Genomic DNA, 22,116 nt, shown 5'->3' with positions numbered 1-22,116 from the left:
GAGTTGTTCAAAGGATAAAATGAGATATCAAATTTAAAATGTTGAGCAGCTAATAGATGTTTCATAAATAGTAATATCTGTAGGTAGACATTTCACAAATACTAACACCTAGAAAGTATTTCATAGACGAGAGTCATAATTATTCAGAGTGGGAAACCAAGGTGCTGTTGGATGCACAGCCTTGACACGTTGAGATTTAGGTTAAATACAGCACTCACAAATATGAGCAGGGATGGTTAAAATGAAGGTGGACAGAAGTTGGATAGACCACCAGAAGACAGGCTGGGCTTGGACAACCTTGACTGTGAGGAGAAAGGTTGGGGAGGTCCAGGAGTCTCCTTGACCTCTGGTTCTCACTCTGATATGGCATCACAGGGAAAGGAAAAGCTTTGGTAATGGGGGGTGAGTAGTACACATAACTTGGGATATATGGAATCCAACGGGTCTCAAAGACATCCCTGAGACTTCTGGCTACATGAGACAAGCTCAGGAGAGAAGTGTCATTCAGAGGGACACTGGGCCTCGTGGTTATAGAGCTGGAATTTCACACAATGCAAATGAACCAAATGACCCCAGAAGGATGGGGAACAGAAGCAGAGGAGTTGATTCAGGTTGAGGTTCTGGAGATCAACCCTATTACAGCATGCAGCAGATGCTGGATAAAGAGGACCCAGAAAAGAACATAATGGAGAAACCAGACAAGACCCCCAAAATGAGATAAAATAAAAGCGAGAGGAACTCAGTGTGAAGGAGAGAATGAACACCTCTCTCCTCTCTCTCTCTTCTCTCTCTCTCTCTCTCTGGATATCACCACTCCTATGTCCCCACCCCTCTAGGAATGAAAAGCATGACACGGCCACCGGAGTGGATGCAGTCTGCACCTACCAAATGCCCCCCACGGGCCCAGCTCTAGAGACAGAGCAACTGTACCAGGAGCTGAGCCAGCTGACCCATGGTGTCACCAGGCTGGGGTCCTATTCCCTAGACAGAGACAGCCTCTATGTCAATGGTGAGTGTCCATGCCACACCTAGGGTCTACTCCAGGCTCAGATCTCACTGCGGATGATTTTACAACCCAGGGGACACTTGGCAATGTCTGGAGATGATGTCAAGTCATGACTGGAATGGTGCTAACAGCAGCTATTTGGTAGATGTTATGGATGTTGTTAAACCTCCCACAAAGCACAAACCAGCCAAAAAGAATTAACTAGTCCAAAATGTCAGTGGTGGCAAAGTTCAAAATTTTCTGCATACAAACTTGTAGTTCTGGCACAAAACTAAATCTCTTTGGGAGTTCATTGTTTAATGTTCAGCACCCCCAAATGAGCTGATGTCTTTTCTTCTTTTGACTCCTGGGATGAAGTGTTTCCTCCTCATCCTCATTCCCTTCTGCTTCCTATAAAAGCCTGCCCAGAACATGCAGATGTGGGGGAAATGGAATGATGGGGCGTCCTGATGAAATGTCCCCCAACATTTTATGAGTGTCCAGTTCAATCTCCCCTTTACTCTTTTCTCACTGTTATGGCAATTTAAGGCAAATTCTTAGTTCCATGGGCCACCAGGAACTGCACTGACTTTGAAACATGACACCTTTAGTAAATCCATCTGTAACAGTGAGTGTTTTAACACATCCTCCACTACACTGATGCATCCCTTATTGCAATGCTAACATAAAGAACAGAAGCCAGGATAACAGCTCCTATTTGTTGAAAGTTTCCTGTGTGCCAGGAATTTGTGATACAAACTTTATTTCCACAGTCTTGTGTTAATCTTATCTGGTTCTCCATGAGTTGTTACATTTGTTCTTACCTAGAAGCACTACACATTCAGGGAGGGTCTAACCTGGAGCTAAGATGTGCTGGGGCAAATTAAGTTCCTCAGAGGCAAACAAAAGACCTGGAGATAGCCTGTGAGAAATAACGTTTATTAAAATATCATCAGGAAATGAAAGGAGGCTTACAAGCAGAAAAGAATACAGCCCAGGGGTCTCAGGCTGGATAGGAAAGTTACTAAAGGTACTTGGGATATCCAGTGGCCACGGGCTGGACTGTTAATTACAATGAAGACTAAGGGTAGTGAACTGGACAGAAAATCACCAGAGTTTGGTGATTGCAGGAGGATGAGGTAATTGCTAGAGAGAACTCAAAATGTCCACTGCTGGCCAGCTGAATTACATTACTCCATGATGCTCTGTTCCTCATGCAGCTACTGCAGAAAGGGGCATTTGCAGAGTAAGCTACATAGCAGTGACATCCTGATGTTGCTTTTTCCCACTGTAAAACCAACACTCCAAAGAACAGTTGATTTAGCAAACAGGCAGGAAGGCAGTTTCTAGGTAACACTAGTTTGCCTAGTTCCCAGAATGCTTTCATTCTAATCTGGATATCCTAGTCCTTGTCCTTTTACAATAGCCCTTTGATTTAACAGAAGTTTGGGGAATACAAAGTGGTGTTTCAGTAACATGGTGCCACAGGCCTTAGTTTTTCTCAGGGGCAAGACAAGGAGAAAGTCATTGGCCCTAGATCATCCAGGGACGATGATATAATGAACACATTGCAAACAAAACAAAGTCCACCCACCAGGACAGGCAGGGGCAGTAACAGCCTCCAATAACTTAACCCAATGCATGAGTGTTTATTTTTCTTTTATATCTACTTGGATATTTCTTTTATATCTGAACTGAAGTGTATATTTCACTGTTTTATCTATAGTACATCCTGCTTTGTGTGCATAAAATGTTTACCCCCAAATTGGAGCTAATTTAGAATAAGTGGATCTTATTAAGTGACAGATTTGTTTTGTGTGCTACTGGCATGCCATGCAACCCTTCTAGTCTGTAATGGTGCAATTCTAGAATATAATAAAACACCACAGGAATTGTTCTGATAATCAAACAAGATGATTTGGGAGGGACCCTAGTAAATTACAGGGCTTTTCTAAGTCTGGTTGTTGTAGTCAGGGTTGTGCAGAGAAGAATTAGAAACCAGACACGGGATTTATAGTATTATTTTATGATGGTCAACCAAAGTTTAACCCAAGAAAGTGCAGGAAATCTATCCACAATACTAAAGACCCAGAATATTGAGCCAAGGACCTGGATCCCACAGCAGTGTCCTGCATGAGACCAGATGAAAACCTAGAGCCCTCCCACAAGTCTACCTGGAGGAAAAGAGCCTATGAGAAGGACTCACACCAGTCTGTTTTACTGATCCATACTAGGAAGGCCCAAAGGTCAGCAGTAGAAGGTAGAAAGTCTATGCCAGCGGGGTGAAGGAGCTGTGCTGGTAGGTTGAGGGTTCCACACTGGAGCCAAGAAGTCACACTCATAATAAAGACAAGGGCTGTTCTGAAAAGCACCACAGCCATCTTCAGCGACATGGAGGCCCCGAGCTCCTCCAACAATAAAAATAGTCAAGTACATGTCAGGAAGCCAGCGTGATGAGTTTGTCCTGGAGATCAAGTGGCACATGTCTTCTCTCTGGAGCCAGGAAGCGATGCTCGATGTAAGGACCAGAGCTCCTCCACGAGAACCAACGGCTCAAACAGCAACACTTAGAGAAACCCACAACATCTATCTTCTCCTACTCTACATCTCTATTTATGCTGGCAACTTTCCTCAGGTGGACATCTACACTCAGCACCATGCTAATTTAATTAGCACCATGCTAATTTAAGTTGATCATTAATTTTTTAATCCATAACACCAGTATTTACTTTCATCTCTCCTAGGAGAGCAGAAGAAATGCTATCAATAACCTGGACAAAGACTCATGAAAAATCCTATATTCTCTCAAACCTTCTAGGCTCCCATTGTTACGTCTATCTAGTCCCCATCCCTTTGCTCAACTTTCCCTAATATCCCAAACCACACACTGTTTTCTTTCCCTCCATCACTCTGTACATCTACTTCCATGTCCCCCTCTCTCAAACTCAAAATTTTGTCCATTCTGCATCACAAAAAAGCTAGAAACTAAACTAAAAATTATACTATCGTAATATTTTATGAAGGAAAGTAACTCAGATAACAAAGACAGAATTATCTCCACAGGTAGAGAGAATATGTAAGTTGAGTACTCATACTCAATAAATATGTTTTATCCTTGTAGCATGGGAAGGGTTGTTGCTGGTGGATAGTGTATCCCCCTCAATAAATGCAGGAACCTTTTACTGCATTTTATCATGTTTGTCATTATTATCAAAGGAGTAGACATCATGTAATAGGGCCCAAGTAAAATATAGCCCTATTGTTTGCTCATAAAGTTTGTTGATGACTTCCACTCTAGATCTGCTATCATCTGCTCCCTTAAGGCTTCTCTGCCATAACAGACCTTCCTTTCTCTTTCCTCCTTACCTGCAGGTTATAACCGTCGGTACTGGACTCCCACTACCAGCAGTGAGTATTAAAAGCTAGGCTATCTCAGTGTCCCCAGGGATGCTACTCCCCAGAGTTCTGTTCTCAGGAGAGATATTAATAGTGTCTCCTCCCTGTGTACCTCAGAGCACCTCCACAATACAGACAAGGGATTGACTTGAGTTAGTATACAGCCCAAATTTCAGTGACAGCATTGCCTTACATCCTAGGATGGGACCCAATCATTCTTCCCATGTTCTTTTCCCTCAGCTCCAGGGACCAACACATTCTCTCCAGGACTTTTGACACCCTCCCTCTCCAGTTCTACAGGTAGGAATCTTCTCTAGGGGACTAAGAAACTTCAGTGCTGCGTGGTCTGGTCCCCACTCCCCATCTGACCAGGTGCGGACCTGGTCCTCAGGACAACCTGAGCCTGTTCTGCTCTTTCCCTCCCTGCCTTAGCTTTGGTCACCCTCAGACACTTGGTTATGCTTCTAGCACCCTTACCTCTGTATGACTTCAGTGCCCTTGCACTTGCTGTTTTTGAAAACCAGCTATCCCTGGCACTTTCTGATTTTTCAAACCTAAGCTCAAAAACCATCACTTTCTGTAGATCACCTTTTGTGAATAAAATACTTTACCTGTATTCACACCTGGACCATGGATTTTGCTTATCATATTATGCTGATAATTTTTCTTTATGGAATTTACTTCTTTTTGGTTTATTCAATTTTCATGTACTTTCCCCTTAACAAAAATACAACAGCAGTTGCCAGAGGGTAGGTACAAGGGAAAATGACACATACTGTTCAATGGGCATAAGTTTCAGTTATTCAAGGTGAAAATGTTCTGGACAACTATTTCACAAGTGAATGTATTTAACACTATGGAACTGAGCACTTACAAATGGTTAAGAGATAATGTAAATTCATTAAGATATAATGGTTAACATATAATGTATATATAATGTACATAAAATATTATGTATATTTTACCACAACTTAAAACATTAAACACACATATGCAGCATCTTTTATGGCTATTATGTAACCCTAGAAATTAAAGAAATTCTGATCTATGATGCCCATGAATAAATATTGAGGCCACTCTTCTAAATTACATAAGCTGGTCACAGTTTATTTATCTGTAGGATTCTACTCATAGGAATCTATAGAGCAGTCAAACTCACCTAAAGTACAATGATGTTCACTGGCAGTTCAGGAGAAAAAGAAGAAATAGAGACCACTGTTTAACATAGAGATTTCATTTTGTAAGACGAAAAAGTTCTAGAGATTGGTTGTATAACAAATTGTGCACTCTTCCCTTTGACTATAGGTATGCTAGGGCAGAGCCTGTAATGAACTTCCTTCCTCTCTTTCCTGCTGTAGGTACAGGTCTGCCTCTGGTATTCTTCACTATCAACTTCACTATCACCAACCTGCATCATGAGAAGGACATGGGGCACCCAGGATCTGAGCTATTCAACACCACAGAGAGCATCTTGAATCGCCTGGTGAGAATTCTCCAGGGCCCACCCTGTCCAGCTCAATCTTTGTCCCTACTCCCTGGTACACAGGTTCACTGCATTCTCTGTCTTTAATCCTCAGCTGAAATCCTTGTTTGAGAAGAGCAGTATTGGGCCCTTGTATTCTGGCTGCAGACTGATCTTACTGAGGTGAGAACTAGTGAGCAGACCTGAAGGCCATGTGCCAGGTGGAAGGTGACCACCCTGCTATTCACTATCAGGACAACTGACCACCAGCTCCCATTTTGCTTCCTTCTCTTCCCTGGAAAATGTAAATCATTCTTTCCTTCCATGGGAAAAAGAATGATGTTCTTATTGAGCACACCTAGAGCAGACGTGCTGTTGGGTCTGTACTATGGCCTCATTTCACAGATGAAGGAAATGAACCAGAGCAAGGTTGAGAAACCAACCCAGAATGGCAGAGCTGAGACTAAAGCAAGTCACCATTGCTTCTTTCATAGTGCCAAACTCCTAAATTCATTTCTCCTACCCTCTTCACCATACTTCTGACGTCAGAGTATGGTGTATTAATACCTTTGCAGTTTAGCACAGGGGCTGAGGGATGCAGCTCAGTGGTAGTAGAGTGGTTGCCTAGCATGTACCAGGCCCTAGTAATGCAAAAATAAAGATAAAAAATGAAATTTAGCATAAATATCGACATGTATTGATTCTGTTCTTTGTTTAGTGAAAGGACTATGGCTGTCCTATTTGTTTCCAGCCCAGTTCTAGAACCAGGGCCATTTGATTAGCCACAAGTCTTCCTGCTTTCTTTGTCACCTCTCTCAGTGGGGCTTTTTAGGACCATAGCTTGGAATCTCCAGCTCTCTCCCCTATGTCCCTTCATGCCCAGGCCTGAGAAAAACAGAACAGCCACTGGGGTGGATGCTGTCTGCACTCGCAGCCCTGATCCCATGGGCAGTGAGCTAGACAGGGAGAAGCTGTACTGGGAGCTGAGCCATGAGACCCATGGTGTCACAGTGCTGGGATCCTACACCCTGGACAAGGACAGTCTCTATGTTAATGGTGAGCATCCTTTAAGTAACCGTGAGCTGAAGACCTTCCCCCAAGACAAGTTGTGGGCTCTTCAGTTTGCCACTCACAGTGCCCTCTTTGGGTGACTTACGGGCACATAAGTTTTCCATTTTGCAGGTCCTTTGTGTCTCTCCAGTGCAGGGTTGTTATTTGCACATTTGTCTGAGCCTTTCTCCAGACACAGGAAAGAGAAAATCCTTCTGACTGAAGTCAGTGGGGATTCAAGGATCTGACCACTCACCTTTATGCCCCCCTACACCTCACAACCAACTCTGGACCTTTAAAAGCACAGTTTGTACTTACAGGTGGTAGAAATTTGTATGTGTTTATCTCCTCAAATAAACTGCAAGCCCACAAATATAGGAACTGGATCTTCAGTCTTTCTGCCTTTACAAACAAAATACAACATAAGTGTTCCTACATCAAAAGAGTCCCACTATGTAGAGTTAAAGTCTCGGTTGGAGACAGGGGCTGAGGCACGTCAGCCACATATTGGACGTCTCTCCTGCTCATATCTCAGTTATGCTTCCTTTTCTCATTGCAGGTTATACCTTCCGAGCTTCCACTCCCACCCCTAGCAGTGAGTATTTAGAACTCTGATGATCATATGGTCCCCAAATCCCTTGTGAACAGCAGCTGATGCCCCACCCTGAGTCCATGCGGGGGGAAAAAAAAGCAATGGAAAGTCTTGTTTCACTCATTGTAATACACTCAGAATCCCATAGTGGGCAGGGAAGATTCTCAGGGTAGTGTCCAGCCTCAATACCTTTTCTCACTCTATTCTGTTTCTCTGCAGCTGCTGTGACCTCTACATTTTCACCATGGACCTCCGTGGTGCAGGACCACTTCACCAGCTCCACAGGTAAGATGAATTCTTTCTCCTTCTAGGAAGCCAACCTACCCAGCCTCAAAATTCAGATCTGGGAGATGTTGAGAAAGGCTGGCGTGAGGGAGCCTAGAAATGTCATGGGCTCCTCCTGCCATGCTCTGAAATCTCAAGAATATCAGATGGTGCCTTCTTTATTGCTCCGGCTGTATTGACCTTGGGCAGTTTGCTTATCTCTTCTTTGTACTCATTTCCTGATCTATCAAGTAGGGATGTTCATATTTCATAAATTTGCTTTGAACATCAAATGAAAAATAGTCATATGTCACATCATAATACTTTTGTCAAGGTTGATCACATGTGTGATGATGATCCCATAAGATTATGACTAGTGATATTGTCTTAGTTTGTCTAAGTATCCTCTATAGTTTTGCCACACTGGTGAAATCACCTAGCATACATTCCTCACAACATATTCCATCTTTAAATGATGCAAAACTGCATATTTAAGAATTTAGTACTGTAACTACAAGGGAATATAGTTCAACAAATATTTATTGTTTAGTAGGCATAGAGAATTAGATGTTCAGTAAATCAGATGTAGTCCTTCACAAAGGACTAACTTCACTAAGTTTAATAAACTGAATCAGCCTGAAATGGGACATACAGTCATAATTGATAATAGGAATACTAATACAAAATAAGATAGTCAACACTTCTTACATGGCATATCATGTACTATATCCTTTCTGAAGTTTTCATTTTGAATGAACAACTACAGATGTAGGAGATGCTGAAAAATAGTACAGAGTCCCCTTATATCACACACTCAATATTTCCCTAATGGTTACATTTTGCATAAATTTAGTAAAATATCAAAATCAGGACATTGATATTCTGAAAAATTATGAGACCTCAGTTAAATTTTACTTCCAGGTATGTGGGGTGGGGGACTGTGTGTGTGTGGATGTTTGTAGTTATAACTTTTATTACTTGGGCAGATTTCTCTAATCGCCACTACAATGAAGGCACAAAACTGCTCCAAACCTAGCACAAGCTCTGATAACCGTCAGTCTTCAGAATGTTGACGGACGTTTATCTTAGAGTATTGCATAAATGGAAACTTACAACCCCTGTGACTTTTGGGATTGGCTTTGTTTTTTCATGCAATACAATGCTTCTAAGATGTGCTCTTAACAAAAAAATCATGCCACCTTCTGTAAAGTATGATTCTCCCCCTTTTATAGAGCAGGAAACAGTCAGGTATCACTTCAGTGGTCATACAACTGGAGAAAGGGAAGAGAGAATTTGAAACCAGATTGTTAATGTGGTCCAACCACCGTAACCACAGCTCTAAATTGTGGTCTCCTTTTCTTTTCCCTGCATGCAGGAGAGACTCCTTTTCTGATCCCTTTCACCCTGAACTTTACCATAACTAACGTGGAATTCAAGGAGTCCATGGAGCACCCGGGTTCCAGGAAGTTCAACAGCACTGAGAGAATCCTGCAGAAATTGGTGAGAGCCCCGCCCACTTCGCCTAAGCCACGCCCACCCGTTGAGATCCCACCCACACGTTCCAGGTCTTTCCCATCACACTTAGGGTGGTACTATCCCACCCACCTCACCCCCACACCACACCCATTTTGCACCAGGCCACACCCACTTCATCCAAGCCATGCCTCCACAGCCATGCCTCAAACCCCTAAGCTCCACCCAGTCCATCAAAACAATGCTCCAGCCTCTCCTGGCTCCCCTTATTAACTCTTTTTCATTTCCTCTCTCACCTCACAGCTCCAACCCTTGTTCGAGAACAGCAATCTGGGATCTCGCTTTTCAGGCTGCAGACTAGCCTCCCTCAGGTGAGATCTTCTTCATCAACACAGCGCCACAGGTGGATGAGCCCAAAACCATGGACTTTCTAAGCTATGGGCTCTCTGATTATCCAACTCAGAACCACTGTCATCCATGAATACTATCAACAACAGTAGTAGCTGTAAAGACCTAACACACTGTACTACATGTGTTATATCCAATATTCTGTCAGTCCAAGGAACAGCCCCATGAAGAAGGGGAGACTGAGGCTCAGAGGAAACAATTCTGAGGCTTTGCAAGGTCACGGACAGCAATGATGGCACCTCGGCTCCTAGATCCAAACTCCCAGTCCTTAGGCTGGGAGATAGGCTGTCTCCTCAGCCTATCATCAGGACTTCCTGAGACATGGAAATTTTCCACTGCTTAGTGACTCTCAGAGGGGAGGAAAGGAAGGCACATAGTGTAGCGGGGAGATGCTTTACTGCTAAGTGGATGAGTCTCAGCCCATGGAGACCTGACCTGTCCAGAGACTGCAGGCTGTGGAAGGGCATAGTTCTTGGGTTGCTAGGAAAGGTGTTATGCATTTCCAACTGTCAGTCTCACTTCCTGCATCCCACTCGCAGGATCTCTAGGTGTCTGGCTCTTGAAACATTTCTATTTTGTCACAGTCATTTACCTCCAGCTACCCTTCCTTCCCAGGGAAGAGATGACAGGATTCTTAGTGAGTTTAGAGAGATCAGAGCTTCAGTCCCTACTCTGCCACTGCCTGAGCTCTGTGCCTGTGACCCTGGCCACCAGCTTGAAGCTTTATGTCCTGTTTCCCCATCATCTATCCAGCCCTCCACAGTGGTGGGGTCCAGAGCTATGAATTCCACTAAGCAAGGATTGAGAAAATTCAGAACAAGAAACTGTACCCATCCTGAACATCAGATTTCCCCCTTATCATTATTTCTTAAATGATATAACAATATAACAGCTAAATGTATTGTATTAGGTAGTATAATTAGAGGTGATTTAAAGTGCAGGGCAGTACGTGCAGAGTTTGTGTAAATATCACTTAATTTTAAGTTAGGATTTGGAGCACCTAAGGATTTTAGTATGCATAGGGGGCCCCAGACACAATTCCTAACACATTGAAGGGATGAGCATATAAATATAAATAATATATATATATATGTATAGTATACAACCACATTGCACATACGTATACATACATATTGAATTTATATATCTGGAGACAGATATAAATACCCATGTGACTGCCATATATTTTTAAGTATATGACCACATGAACTATATATAAACTTATAAATATATAGTTATATATGGTTACTATACATATTACAAATATGCTGCAATACATTTAGTATACATCACATAGTAAATTTTATCTACTGCTGTTAAAATATGTTTGAGGAACAAGAAATAATAAAATAGTTATGTGTAGCTAGTTTAACATAAATATTAGGTATAAGTGTGATGTGTAATGGTACAATCTCATAATCTAAAATGTAATTCTGATGAACATGAAATACAAAATAAACACATCATATATATTGACATATTAAATTTGTATTTATGACATATAGCTATATGTTAACTTTTCAATGAATAGAACTGGGATATATGTATAGTAGGGTAGGCATAATCATTGTGGAAACTGAACATTTTTATGCATAAATGTGCCTTGAGGATGAAGTGCTGTAGTTCTATATGTGAACTGTTGAGTCTTGTGGACAGTAAATATTGCATAACTGGTAGCTGTTGTTCTAGGAGACATCCTTCCACATCCCTGGGCCATAAGAATGCCTTTTCCTCTGAATAATATGTGACTGAATGACTGAGCGGGTGGTCATTGTCACATGGCCAGCAGTGGGTTCTGGGTCATGGAGGGATTCTAAACTTGGGTTGGACCAGCCACAGAATCAGACAGACTTACCAAACAGGCATCTCTCTCAGTTCGTTCAACATCCTTGCGTTTCTTAAGTGATAGCCCAGCCTGCTGGTCTATAGAATCTAAGGTGGTAAATTTCAGCATCTGATAATACAACCTCACTAGCCATATCATGATAGGCTTCCTGGGGCCACTGCCATATACTGCAGCTCGACCCTAAGGACCTGTGTGTGTCCATCAGGATTGATGTCAGGAATTGGCTGATCTTTCTCTCTGATAGCAAGAGTGCTCACACTGTGTCATCTGTCCACCAAATATTCCAGGAGAGTTCTTACAGCACACATCGAGGGGTATCTGACAAGACAGCTCTCACTCTTGTTTATGGTGGGCATTTCCCGGAAGGCAGCAGTTTGCTTATTCACTAGTATTTATCCAATTTCCAGTTAGAACCAGAAGAGAGGGAGGAAAAGGGAAAGAGAGATTGATGCAGGAACAGTTGAAACAAGCATGTATGGTGCTTCCCAGGTCTGAGAAGGCCGGAGCAGCCACCAGAGTGGATGCCGTCTGCTCATACTACTCCGGCCCTGAAGGCTTCACACTGGACAGAGAGCGGCTTTACTGGGAGCTGAGCCAGATGACCCAAGGCGTCACCCACCTGGGCCCCTACACCCTGGACAGGGACAGTCTCTATGTCAACGGTGAGTACTATGGGCTGGGGTCTCTTCCCTCTTGCTGGCTAGATTTTCCTCTCTGGACTGTGGGCTCCTTCCTTGCCTGACCCTTAGACCTTGGCTATGTACTCAGTGTGTGCTGACTCTGGAATGAACCTCATCTTGGTTTCTGCCTCCTGTTGGACCAGTTTCATCCGTGGGGCCTCTTCTCTGCAGGGAGAAGACAGTCTCAGAGGGAATCTCATATAGATCATGCTACATGAATCTCCCTTGCATTGCACCAGGGTGCTCCTCCATTTGCAAATTGCCTTTCCCTTTACCTAACCCCTCTCCTCCCTGCTTCTCACTGCAGGATTCACCCCTCGCAGCTCTGCACTCAGCACCAGCAGTGAGTATTAACTGATATCCAGGGACTCCTCTCCCTGTCCCACACCAGGCAGAGCAGAAGCTGACCCCCACCAGGACCTGTGATGCCTCCTCCAGGAGCCAAGGCTGTGCACAGGGGCAAAGCCATTCCCCCTCCCTGCTTCCCCAGCTTTAGTGAGAGTCCCAGCTCAGCCCCATGTACAGCAAGCACCATTAGTACTCGGTCTTGCTGGCATTTCTGCCATGGGAATGCCCGGCAGCTTTCACTCATATGAGCTTCTCCTCAGCTCCTGGGACCTCCACAGTGGACCTGGGAGCCTCTGTGGCTCCATTCTCCATCTCCAGCCCCACAGGTGAGTACCAGTGCATGGCCCTTGTGTGAGAGGGAGGCCTGGCCCTGCAAACGTCTCCCACCTGACTCATTCAAAGATGGAAGCTTATGGTAAAGCCTCTGTTCACGAGACAGTTAACAACCTTGCCTGAATCTCAATTTTGTACTGGCATCCGGGGATCCAAAAGGTCATCACATAATCTCTGCCTTCATAAATTCTATAATCTTAGGATGCTGGTGATGGTGATAGGAAGCGTGATGCAGATAGCAAGGGTTATGACTACGATGATGGTAATGTGGTGGCAATTCTCTTGGTGATGATATGGTTGTGAGAATGGTGACAGTGATGGTGATGATAGTGATTTCTTGTAAAAGATAATACTGCATTGTCTTTTTTTTAATATCTGACATTGTTGCCCAGTGATTATGGATGCAACTAGTGTTGGGTAATATACTTTTTAACACGTTTTCTACTGTTATAGGGAAGAGGGACATGGAAATCTTTTATTTATCAATGCTATTTTAATATTTGCTGCATATTTGGGCAGATAAATGAATTGTAAACTGCCATATTTTTCTCCTTTATTTTTTTCCTCTCCTTTGAAACACTGCCTTTTCATCTCCTGACTCCAATTTTGAGCAAGCCTTTTGAACACTTTGGTTGCATACCACACAAAAGATGTCTCCTGTCTAAGATCTACAACCAAACTGTGTGGTGCCCTCCGGTACCCGCAGTCAGAACTGCAGTGTGAGAAAGAGACAGACTGGAGCAAGCATTAACAGAGGTCTCCTGTCTTTTTCTCGTTTCTGCTTTTCACCTGGAAGTCTTGAGCCCTACTCTGGTACCCTTCATCGTCAACTTTACCATCACGAACTTGCAGTTCATGCCGGATATGAACCATCCAGGCTCCTCCAGGTTCAACAAAACTGAGGCCATCTTGCAGCACCTGGTAAGAGCACTGAGGTGTTCACAGCCTACAGCTCCCCATTCCTCAGCCTCTCGGGCCTCTGACTCACCTGCATCTCCACCCTCCCCAGCTTGGTGCTCTGATGAAGAACACCAGCATCGGCCCACTCTTCTCTGGCTGCAGACTGAGCTCTCTCAGGTAGGAGGTTCAGGAAAGGCGCTCACACCTTCAAGGTCTCCAAACCAGCTCCTGAATCAACCTTGTTCCCTGCCTTCCCAGGGGAGCAGTGCTGGGCCCCTGAGATGCTGCATCTTCTGAGCTTCCTCCCCTCTGGCTTCCATTTTCGTGTTTTTCTGCTCCTCAGCAATGTAGACCTTCTCCGGGAGTAAATGCCTAGAAATTTTCAAAACCAGTCTATAATCAGAAAAGCTTAAAAAGCAAACATGAAGAGCTTGTGGCTTGTACACTTCTTAACTAGCATGGACAGTTTAAAAAAAAAGTGAAGCATCTAATGTATTTGCAGGGACTTGGAGTGTACTACCTGTTTTTTTGTTTGTCATTTCCCTTGGTCTGAATTGGGCATTGGGTAGGGAAACAGTAAGGGGCTGGTGTAAGTTCAGTGTCCCTAAAGTCCAAAAACCTTTAACGTCTGAAACTTCTTGAGTTACCACGATGGAGGGCAAATTTTTAAATTCCAGAGGATTTAAGACTTTAGGGTTAGGGATGTCCAACCCATAGAGCTCAAGGAAATCCTCCAAATCTGAAGAATTCTGAAACATGAAACAATTATTCTTATAAGCATTTCCTAAAACAAATACTCAAAACTATGGGATTACAGAGCAAGCACTGTGCTTCCACTCTGTGAAATTCGCCTGTTATCTACCGATCTTTTACAGATTCCAGGCTGTTTGTTTTCTTTATTGATTTGCACTCTATTCAGATTTGTGCCTTTTCCCACTATTGTTCTGGCAAGACAGCCTCATTTGGTTTTGCTAATGTCTTATTCCCATGTCCCTCTTCTCTAGGCCCGAGGAGGATGGGTCAGCTACCAAAGTGGATGTCATCTGCACCTACCGCTCTGAACCCACAAGCACTGGGCTGGACAGAGAGCAGCTGTACTGGGAGCTGAGCCATGAGACCCACAGCATCACCAGCCTAGGCCGCTACATCCTGGACAAGAACAGTCTCTATGTCAATGGTCAGTGGTCTGCAGCTGCAGCGTGGCTTCCCATAGGTCTCCTTGCAACTGTGTGCTCTGGGCTTATAGCACATGGAAACAGGGGCATATTCACAGCCGTTCTGGAGATACAAGGAGAGAGGAGACGCTCAGAAAGGAGGGGTGGAAATTGACAGAGGGATGAGCTTCACATAACCCAATGCAGAAAGTGAAACTTCTGTTCCATTCATATTTCTGAGCTTTGTCTAGAGTCCTCATATATTTTCAGTGCTGAAGTTGAAACATAGGTCCTCATGCATGTCAGACTGGTGTTCTGCCACCAAGGTCCATCTCTGGCCCCTAAGCTTCATGAAGCATGAGACTTCATGAAGAAGTTTATGTCTCTATATATGTTTATATGTCTTTAAAATCATACAAACGCAATAGGCATCTGGGCAGGGCGGTGCGTGTCTGTAATCTGAGTGCTCTGAAGGGCAAAGGCAGGTGGGTCACAGGTTCTAGCCCAACTTGGACAACTTAGTGAATTGGCAGGACTTGGTCACAAATTTAAAGACAAAAAAGGGATAGAGATGTAGGTCAGTGTGAATGTACTGCAATCAATCTGCAGTATTATAAAATAATGATATATCCCCAGATTGATGCCTCTCATTCCATTCCATCCAGTCTTTAACTTTTCTTCCCTCTCTCTCCCCAGGTTACACCCATCGCTTCCTGACCTCCACACCTACCAGTGAGTAATTGGGCTCCCAGCACCACTGTGCCTAGGATATAGCACTCTTCCCCCTAACATCTATTCAAATCCCGAGAAGGAAGGAACCAGAGAAGCCCTGGTCTTTCCCCAGCTCGATAAAGCCCTGCTCAGCATCAGCTTGAGGACAAACAGGACAACAGTCTTCAGATCCCATGCTGGACCCTCCCTGGCCCGTTACCCTCATCTTTGCCTCCCTGTGTTTTTTCTTAGTTTTTGTGACCTCCACTGCTATCCCAACAGCATCAGCAAACCCTGTCTCAGTCTCCACAGGTAAGAGCTTCTTTGCTTTGATTTCTCCCTGAAAAACTCTAGTGTCCTGGAGCAGTGGGAGACATGAGGCTCTGGAAACACTCACACATGAGCAGATGAGTAAAGGCTCATGCAATCAACAAGATTTTAGTGAATGCTTACTGAATAAAAACCTCTCATAATGCATCATGAAGAGAAAAAGAAAGGCCTGAGAGTTGGATGGGAAGACAGAGGAAGGCCTGACTGTGATACCAAGTACTGATTCATGATGAGTCATCCCTGGGTGAAATGTGGATTGTGTGCTTTCTCTCGTGTGTGCTGTTTTCAGGTCCAGAAAAGATGGGAACAGTATGCAGAGACAGTGAAAATCATGGTTTTTTTTTTCTCCCACACTTACTGGAGAACTGACAAAGCCTCCAGCAGGTCCAGAGTTGATTTCTGCACCACCCCTGGCCCTGCTGAGGGGCTGGAGGAGCTGCAGTCGTCCCTGACTCTCTCCAGTCTTAGTTACACACCCATGAGGGATGCTAGATGCTGTGCTGAGCCTTGCTCGTCTGCTCAGGTGGAGCATGTTCCCTCTGAAGCTGGAGCCTGTCTGTGGGAAGTGTGGAGGGATCAGCAGCCCACACACAGGAGCACAGAGCCTGGATTATGGTCCGGTTCTGACACTTACAGACTGCGTGACTCAAGCACACTGTTTCCCTTCCCATTGCCTCCCTTTCATATCTCAAAAAGGGTATCAGGATGCTAACTCCTTTCAAAGCAACAAATCAATATAAAACTTTAATATCTTGCAAATGCTTATTTGTTTATTTACAAAAATTTGGTAAACCATTTACAATAGAGTCTGACATGTGAACTGACGCCTGTTTCTTCAGTTATTGAAAGTCAATAAATATGTGGATCTCAGAACTAGAATCGAGGTTAAAGAAACGCTCAGCAAAGACAATGCAGGAATCTTCATTATCGCTGGAGGGGCCGATCTCTTTGGTTTCACCTTGGCAATGTGTTTACCTGTAGAGAACAGTGTTTCATACTTCTCCACGATGCTCCCTGGATAAGGCTGACATACGAGTTCCCCTTCTGAAGGAGAAACTGTCCATCCTGGAGGAAGATGCTCCAGGTGGTGTGAGCCAGGCTCAGGTTCACAAGGCAAGAATAGGCTCAGCGTCTGTCTGTCTTCCATGCCCCCTACAGCGGCAGCCCCTCTCTTGGTGCCATTCACCATCAACTTCACCATTCTGAATCTGCTGTATGAGGAGGGTATGAATCCCCCTGGCTCCCGGAAGTTTAACTTCACTGAGAGAGTCCTGCAGAACCTGGTGAGAGCCCCACCCACTACACTTAGCCCCGCCCACAGGTATAAACCCCGCCCCCTGCACTCAGCCCCCTGCCAGGGCACCCTGCTCACCCCACACCACACTCATCTCACCCCAAGCCACATTATTGCCAGCCCCACACAACTTATCCCTGCCCCGTCCATCTCAACACAGCCTAAACTCCTGTCTGCTCTTTGTAGTAATTCTGTCTCACTTGCTCGATTTCCTCACAGCTCCAACCCTTGTTCCAAAGCAGCAGCCTGGGATCCCGCTATGCAGGCTGCAGGCTAGCCTTGCTCAGGTGAGATCCTCGACATGAAAGCACAGCCCAGGTGGCAGAATACAGTCATGCAGATGATGGTCCACGTTTCCAAACTGCCATTCCCGCCTCCCACATGTCACTTACAGAATCTCTAGCCCTATTCTAACAGTCGGGAGGCTGAGGCAGGAGTCTTACCAGAAGTTCAAGGCTAGTCCGGACTATATAGTAAGTTCAGGCCAGCCTGAACTGTATAGCTAAACCCTGAGTTTAAAAAAAAAGAAAAGACTTGAAGTTTCTTTATGTTTCTCAGTCACTTATCTCCAGCTTCATTTTCTTCCAAGGGAAGAGATGACAGGGGTTGTAGAGATAAGGTCTTCACCAAGCTCAGAGAGATTCCAGTTGAGTTCCAGCATTGTCATTTACTGAGGTCTGTGATTGTGACCCTCGGCTGGCATGACATTTTTAAGTACTGTGCATGCTAGGCATTGACCCAAATGGTACCATGAGAGCAGCTTCCTTTTTCACTCATGTTTGTCTAGCTTCTGGTTAGGGTGGGGGAACACACTGATGGACAGAGAGTCGGACCAACCATGCACGGTGCTTCCCAGGCCTGAGAAGGACGGAACAGCCACCAGAGTGGATGCCGTCTGCTCATACCGCCCCGGCCCTGAAAGCTTCACACTGGACAGAGAGCGGCTTTACTGGGAGCTGAGCCAGATGACCCAAGGCGTCATCCGCCTGGGCCCCTACACCCTGGACAGGGACAGTCTCTATGTCAATGGTGAGCATCCGGGCTGTGGCTGGGCTCTGTTCTCCCTAAGTAGGGAGGCTCCCCTGTCTGGCCATGGTCACATTCTCTGTCTGTCCTGAGGGCCAGGATGGATTTGGTGTGTCCTCACTGTTAGGGGACGCTCACTGTTCCTTTTTGCACTGGATTCATCCTCGGGACCTCTTCTCTGCAGGGAGAAGACAGTCTCAGAGGGAATCTCATACAGATCATGCTACGTGAATCTCCCTTCCATTGCACCAGGGTGCTCCTCCATTTGCAAATTGCCTTTTCCTTTACCTAACCCCTCTCCTCCCTGCTTCTCACTGCAGGATTCACCCCTCGCAGCTCTGCACTCAGCACCAGCAGTGAGTATTAACTGATATCCGGGGACTCCTCTCCCTGTCCCACACCAGGCAGAGCAGGAGCTGACCCCCACCAGGACCTGTGATGCCTCCTCCAGGAGCCAAGGCTGTGCACAGGGGCAAAGACATTCCCCCTCCCTGCTTCCCCAGTTTCAGTGAGAGTCCCAGCTCAGCCCCATGTACAGCAAGCACCATTAGTACTCAGTCTTGCTGGCATTTCTGCCATGGGAATGCCCGGCAGCTTTCACTCATATGAGCTTCTCCTCAGCTCCTGGGACCTCCACAGTGGACCTGGGAGCCTCTGTGGCTCCATTCTCCATCTCCAGCCCCACAGGTGAGTACCAGTGCATGGCCCTTGTGTGAGAGGGAGGCCTGGCCCTGCAAATGTCTCCCACAAGCTTGGTGGTGCCCTCTGTTAAAGAATCCAATCTCTGCATGACGCCTAGAGCAGATGGGAGGATACGCTGGACAGAAAACCCTACAGTTTCTCTTTTGTCCCTTTCCTGTGGCAGCTTTGAGCTCCACTCTGGTATCCTATACCATCAACTTCACCATCACGAACTTGCAGTTCATGCCGGATATGAGCCATCCAGGCTCCTCCAGGTTCAACAAAACTGAGGCCATCTTGCAGCACCTGGTAAGAGCACTGAGGTGTTCACAGCTCACAGCTCCTCATTCCTCAGCCTCTCGGGCCTCTGACTCACCTGCATCTCCATCCTCCCCAGCTTGGTGCTCTGATGAAGAACACCAGCATCGGCCCACTCTTCTCTGGCTGCAGACTGAGCTCTCTCAGGTAGGAGGTCCAGAAAAGGTGCTCACATCTCCAAGGTCTCCAACCAGCTCCTGAATCAACCTTGTTCCATGCCGTCCCAGGGGAGCAGCACTGGGCACTTGAGATGCTGCGTCCTCTGAACTCCCCCCCCCCCCATATTTTCTCCTCTCAGCATTCTGTCCTATCTCTTTCTGCCCCTCGGCAATGTAGACCTTCTCCAGAAGTGAAGGCCATGAGTCTCCAAAACTATTCTCTCCTTGGAAAACTTAGAAAGCAAAAATGAAGAATCTCTGTGACCTGCACACTTCTAGACCTATATCAACAGTGCTCAACTGCACTGTACCCAGTACATATGCAGGGCTCTTGGACTGCCCGAATGGTGTGTCTGTCATTTCCCTTGACCTAGTCTAGAATGGTATGAAGTAGGAATAGGATAAATAATCCTAAATCCAAAAATACAAGATCCAAAAGTGAAACTTTTGGATTTGTCATAATAGTGTTCAAAAAATTTCAAAATTTAGAGGATTTCAGATATTTGAAATCGAGATGCTTAACCAGTGCAAGTTATGCATATTCCCTAAATCTGAAAACTGAGACCTCTAAACCACTTCTCATCCCAAATACTGCAGATAACAGGTGGCATCTTCCACGTGAATTCTAAATAAGCACTGTGCCGGCACCTGCTCCACTCCCCTTTTGCATCCACAGATCATTTCTAAATTCTGGGATTTGTTTCCCTTCTTCCCTGCCTTCTAAGCAAATCTAACTCAGCTTTGTGCTTTTTCCAGATATTCTGGCAAGACTTTCTCATGATTCGGCTTGCTTATGTCCCTATCCGTGTGTCCCTCTTCCCTAGGCCTGAGGAGGATGGGTCAGCTACCAGAGTGGACGTTATCTGCACCCACCGCTCTGAACCCACAAGCACTGGGCTGGACAGAGAGCGGCTGTACTGGGAGCTGAGCCGTGAGACCTACAACATCACCCGCCTGGGCTCCTACACCCTGGACAGGAACAGTCTCTACGTCAATGGTCAGGGCTCTGCAGCTACAGTGTGGCTTCCCCATGGGTCTCATTGAGACCATGTGCTCTGGGCTGATAATGTGGGGGAACAGGGGTGTATCCCCAACTTGGGCAGTTTAACAATTTAGCAAGATGCTGTCTCAAAGGAAATATCAGAAAGTGCTGAAGGTGTTGTTCAATGTGAAATCCCTACATTCAGTCCCCATACTGAGATACAAAAACAATACAAACGAAAAAATGTACTGAGCTCCAATTTTGGCTCCTTCCCATCCCATCTTTCCACACCCTTCACCCTTTCTTTCCCTCTCTTTCCCCAGGTTACACCCACCACTTCCTGACCCCCACCCTCGGTGGTGAGTAATCTGGGTACCTGGATCGCTGTGCCTCAGACCCATCTCCTCATCCCTTAACCCCTCCCTCACATCTGCACATGAAGGGGGGAAAGGGAAGCCTGGCCTTTTCCCAGCTCAGAAAGGACTTGCCCCAGCGTAAGCTTGCGTTCAAGTAGGAAAATGGTCTCCAGATCCCATGATGGACCCTCCTTAGCTAGAAAATCACTATTTTTTCCATCTTTTATTGTTTTCTTTTCCTTTTTTTTTTTTTTTTTTTTTTTTTTGTCTTAGTTTCTGTGGCCTCCACTGTGATACCAACAATGTCTTTAACACTCGCACCAGTCTCCACAGGTAGGAGCGTTCTTTCTCTCTGCTTTCTTCCTGCAAAACCCCAGTGCCCTAGGCCTAAGAGATGTGTCACCTGAGGAGTATGAGGGCTCATTTATTTATTCAACAACATTCATTTAGTGCGTACTACATACAGGTTCTGATGATGCATTAGAAATGAAAGCGCCTTAGTCTTTCTTGGGAAGGCAGAGACAGACCTGATTGTAAAGCTAAGCAGGCAGGAATTAGCTGCTTTGGGGAGGGAGCACCAGGGACTGAACTCATCATCACAGGCTTGTAAGGCAGGTGCTTAGCCACTGAGCTAAATCCCTGGCCCAGTTAGATACTCTTGAATGCAAATTGCAAGTGTCTGTAGCTGATTCCTCTCTTGTTTTTAACTGGCTTTTCAATTCCATGAGTGGAAGAACAACAGGATCTGGGCATAAACCAGGAAAATCATGTACCTTTTTGGGTCACACTTGCTCAGCAACTTATGGCGTCTCTGTTTAGGCTGAGGGTTAGCTGCCGTTTCCTAGGCTCCAGGCAGTCCAGGGTAGATTTCTGTACCACCTGCTGCCCTGTGCAAGGTGAGCTGGCCCCATCTCTGTCTTATGCCAGTCTCCAGTTACACATCAGCTTGTGATTCTAGAGGGTGCGTCGAGCACTGGCTGCTCAGGTGTAACCTGTTGGCACTGCCGCCTGGGCCGGTCTGTAGCCCTGAATGGAGGGGGTAAGGAGCACAGACTCAGGGAGCACAGAGCTTGTGTTCGAAATCTCGCTCTGACCTTCAGAGACTGTATGACTTTGATAAAGTTCTTAAATCCCCACTGGCTCGATTTTCACATCTGTAAAATAAGCATTATAATGCTATTTCCCTCCAAAGCAAAGAGTTCAAGGTAAGTCTTTTAATCATTAAAGTATATTGACTTGTTTTTATTTTTTAACAAAAAAGGTAAGTAAATAATTTAAAATACAGCCTAACATATAAAAATGTGATATGTTTTTTCCAAATTTTTTTAAAAAATTCTGTGGATCTCAGAAAAAAAAAATTGGGTTAAAG

At 45.2% G+C, this 22,116-nt stretch overlaps 1 protein-coding gene across 1 annotated transcript in view; it reads left to right on the top strand.

Annotated features, from left to right (window-relative positions):
* Positions 1-22,116, top strand: part of Muc16 (mucin 16, cell surface associated) — a 109,152-nt gene that overhangs the window by 41,807 nt on the left and 45,229 nt on the right. The window contains exons 7-34 of the mRNA XM_063229110.1: positions 837-1,009; positions 4,358-4,393; positions 4,622-4,681; positions 5,740-5,864; positions 5,959-6,026; positions 6,727-6,899; positions 7,453-7,488; positions 7,705-7,770; positions 9,125-9,249; positions 9,526-9,593; positions 11,966-12,138; positions 12,464-12,499; positions 12,765-12,830; positions 13,634-13,758; positions 13,847-13,914; positions 14,742-14,914; positions 15,588-15,623; positions 15,855-15,914; positions 17,091-17,215; positions 17,446-17,513; positions 18,083-18,255; positions 18,573-18,608; positions 18,874-18,939; positions 19,118-19,242; positions 19,331-19,398; positions 20,234-20,406; positions 20,715-20,750; positions 21,021-21,080. Of these exons, the coding sequence (XP_063085180.1) occupies positions 837-1,009; positions 4,358-4,393; positions 4,622-4,681; positions 5,740-5,864; positions 5,959-6,026; positions 6,727-6,899; positions 7,453-7,488; positions 7,705-7,770; positions 9,125-9,249; positions 9,526-9,593; positions 11,966-12,138; positions 12,464-12,499; positions 12,765-12,830; positions 13,634-13,758; positions 13,847-13,914; positions 14,742-14,914; positions 15,588-15,623; positions 15,855-15,914; positions 17,091-17,215; positions 17,446-17,513; positions 18,083-18,255; positions 18,573-18,608; positions 18,874-18,939; positions 19,118-19,242; positions 19,331-19,398; positions 20,234-20,406; positions 20,715-20,750; positions 21,021-21,080 (2,597 nt within the window). The remainder of the gene's footprint in view (positions 1-836; positions 1,010-4,357; positions 4,394-4,621; positions 4,682-5,739; positions 5,865-5,958; positions 6,027-6,726; positions 6,900-7,452; positions 7,489-7,704; positions 7,771-9,124; positions 9,250-9,525; positions 9,594-11,965; positions 12,139-12,463; positions 12,500-12,764; positions 12,831-13,633; positions 13,759-13,846; positions 13,915-14,741; positions 14,915-15,587; positions 15,624-15,854; positions 15,915-17,090; positions 17,216-17,445; positions 17,514-18,082; positions 18,256-18,572; positions 18,609-18,873; positions 18,940-19,117; positions 19,243-19,330; positions 19,399-20,233; positions 20,407-20,714; positions 20,751-21,020; positions 21,081-22,116) is intronic.

The sequence above is a fragment of the Cavia porcellus genome, unplaced genomic scaffold (assembly GCF_034190915.1).
Source record: "Cavia porcellus strain 051 isolate PalLab524CR breed Dunkin Hartley unplaced genomic scaffold, mCavPor4.1 scaffold_17, whole genome shotgun sequence".
Taxonomy (NCBI): Eukaryota; Metazoa; Chordata; class Mammalia; order Rodentia; family Caviidae; genus Cavia; species Cavia porcellus.
This window is presented reverse-complemented; position numbering and strand designations above follow the sequence as displayed.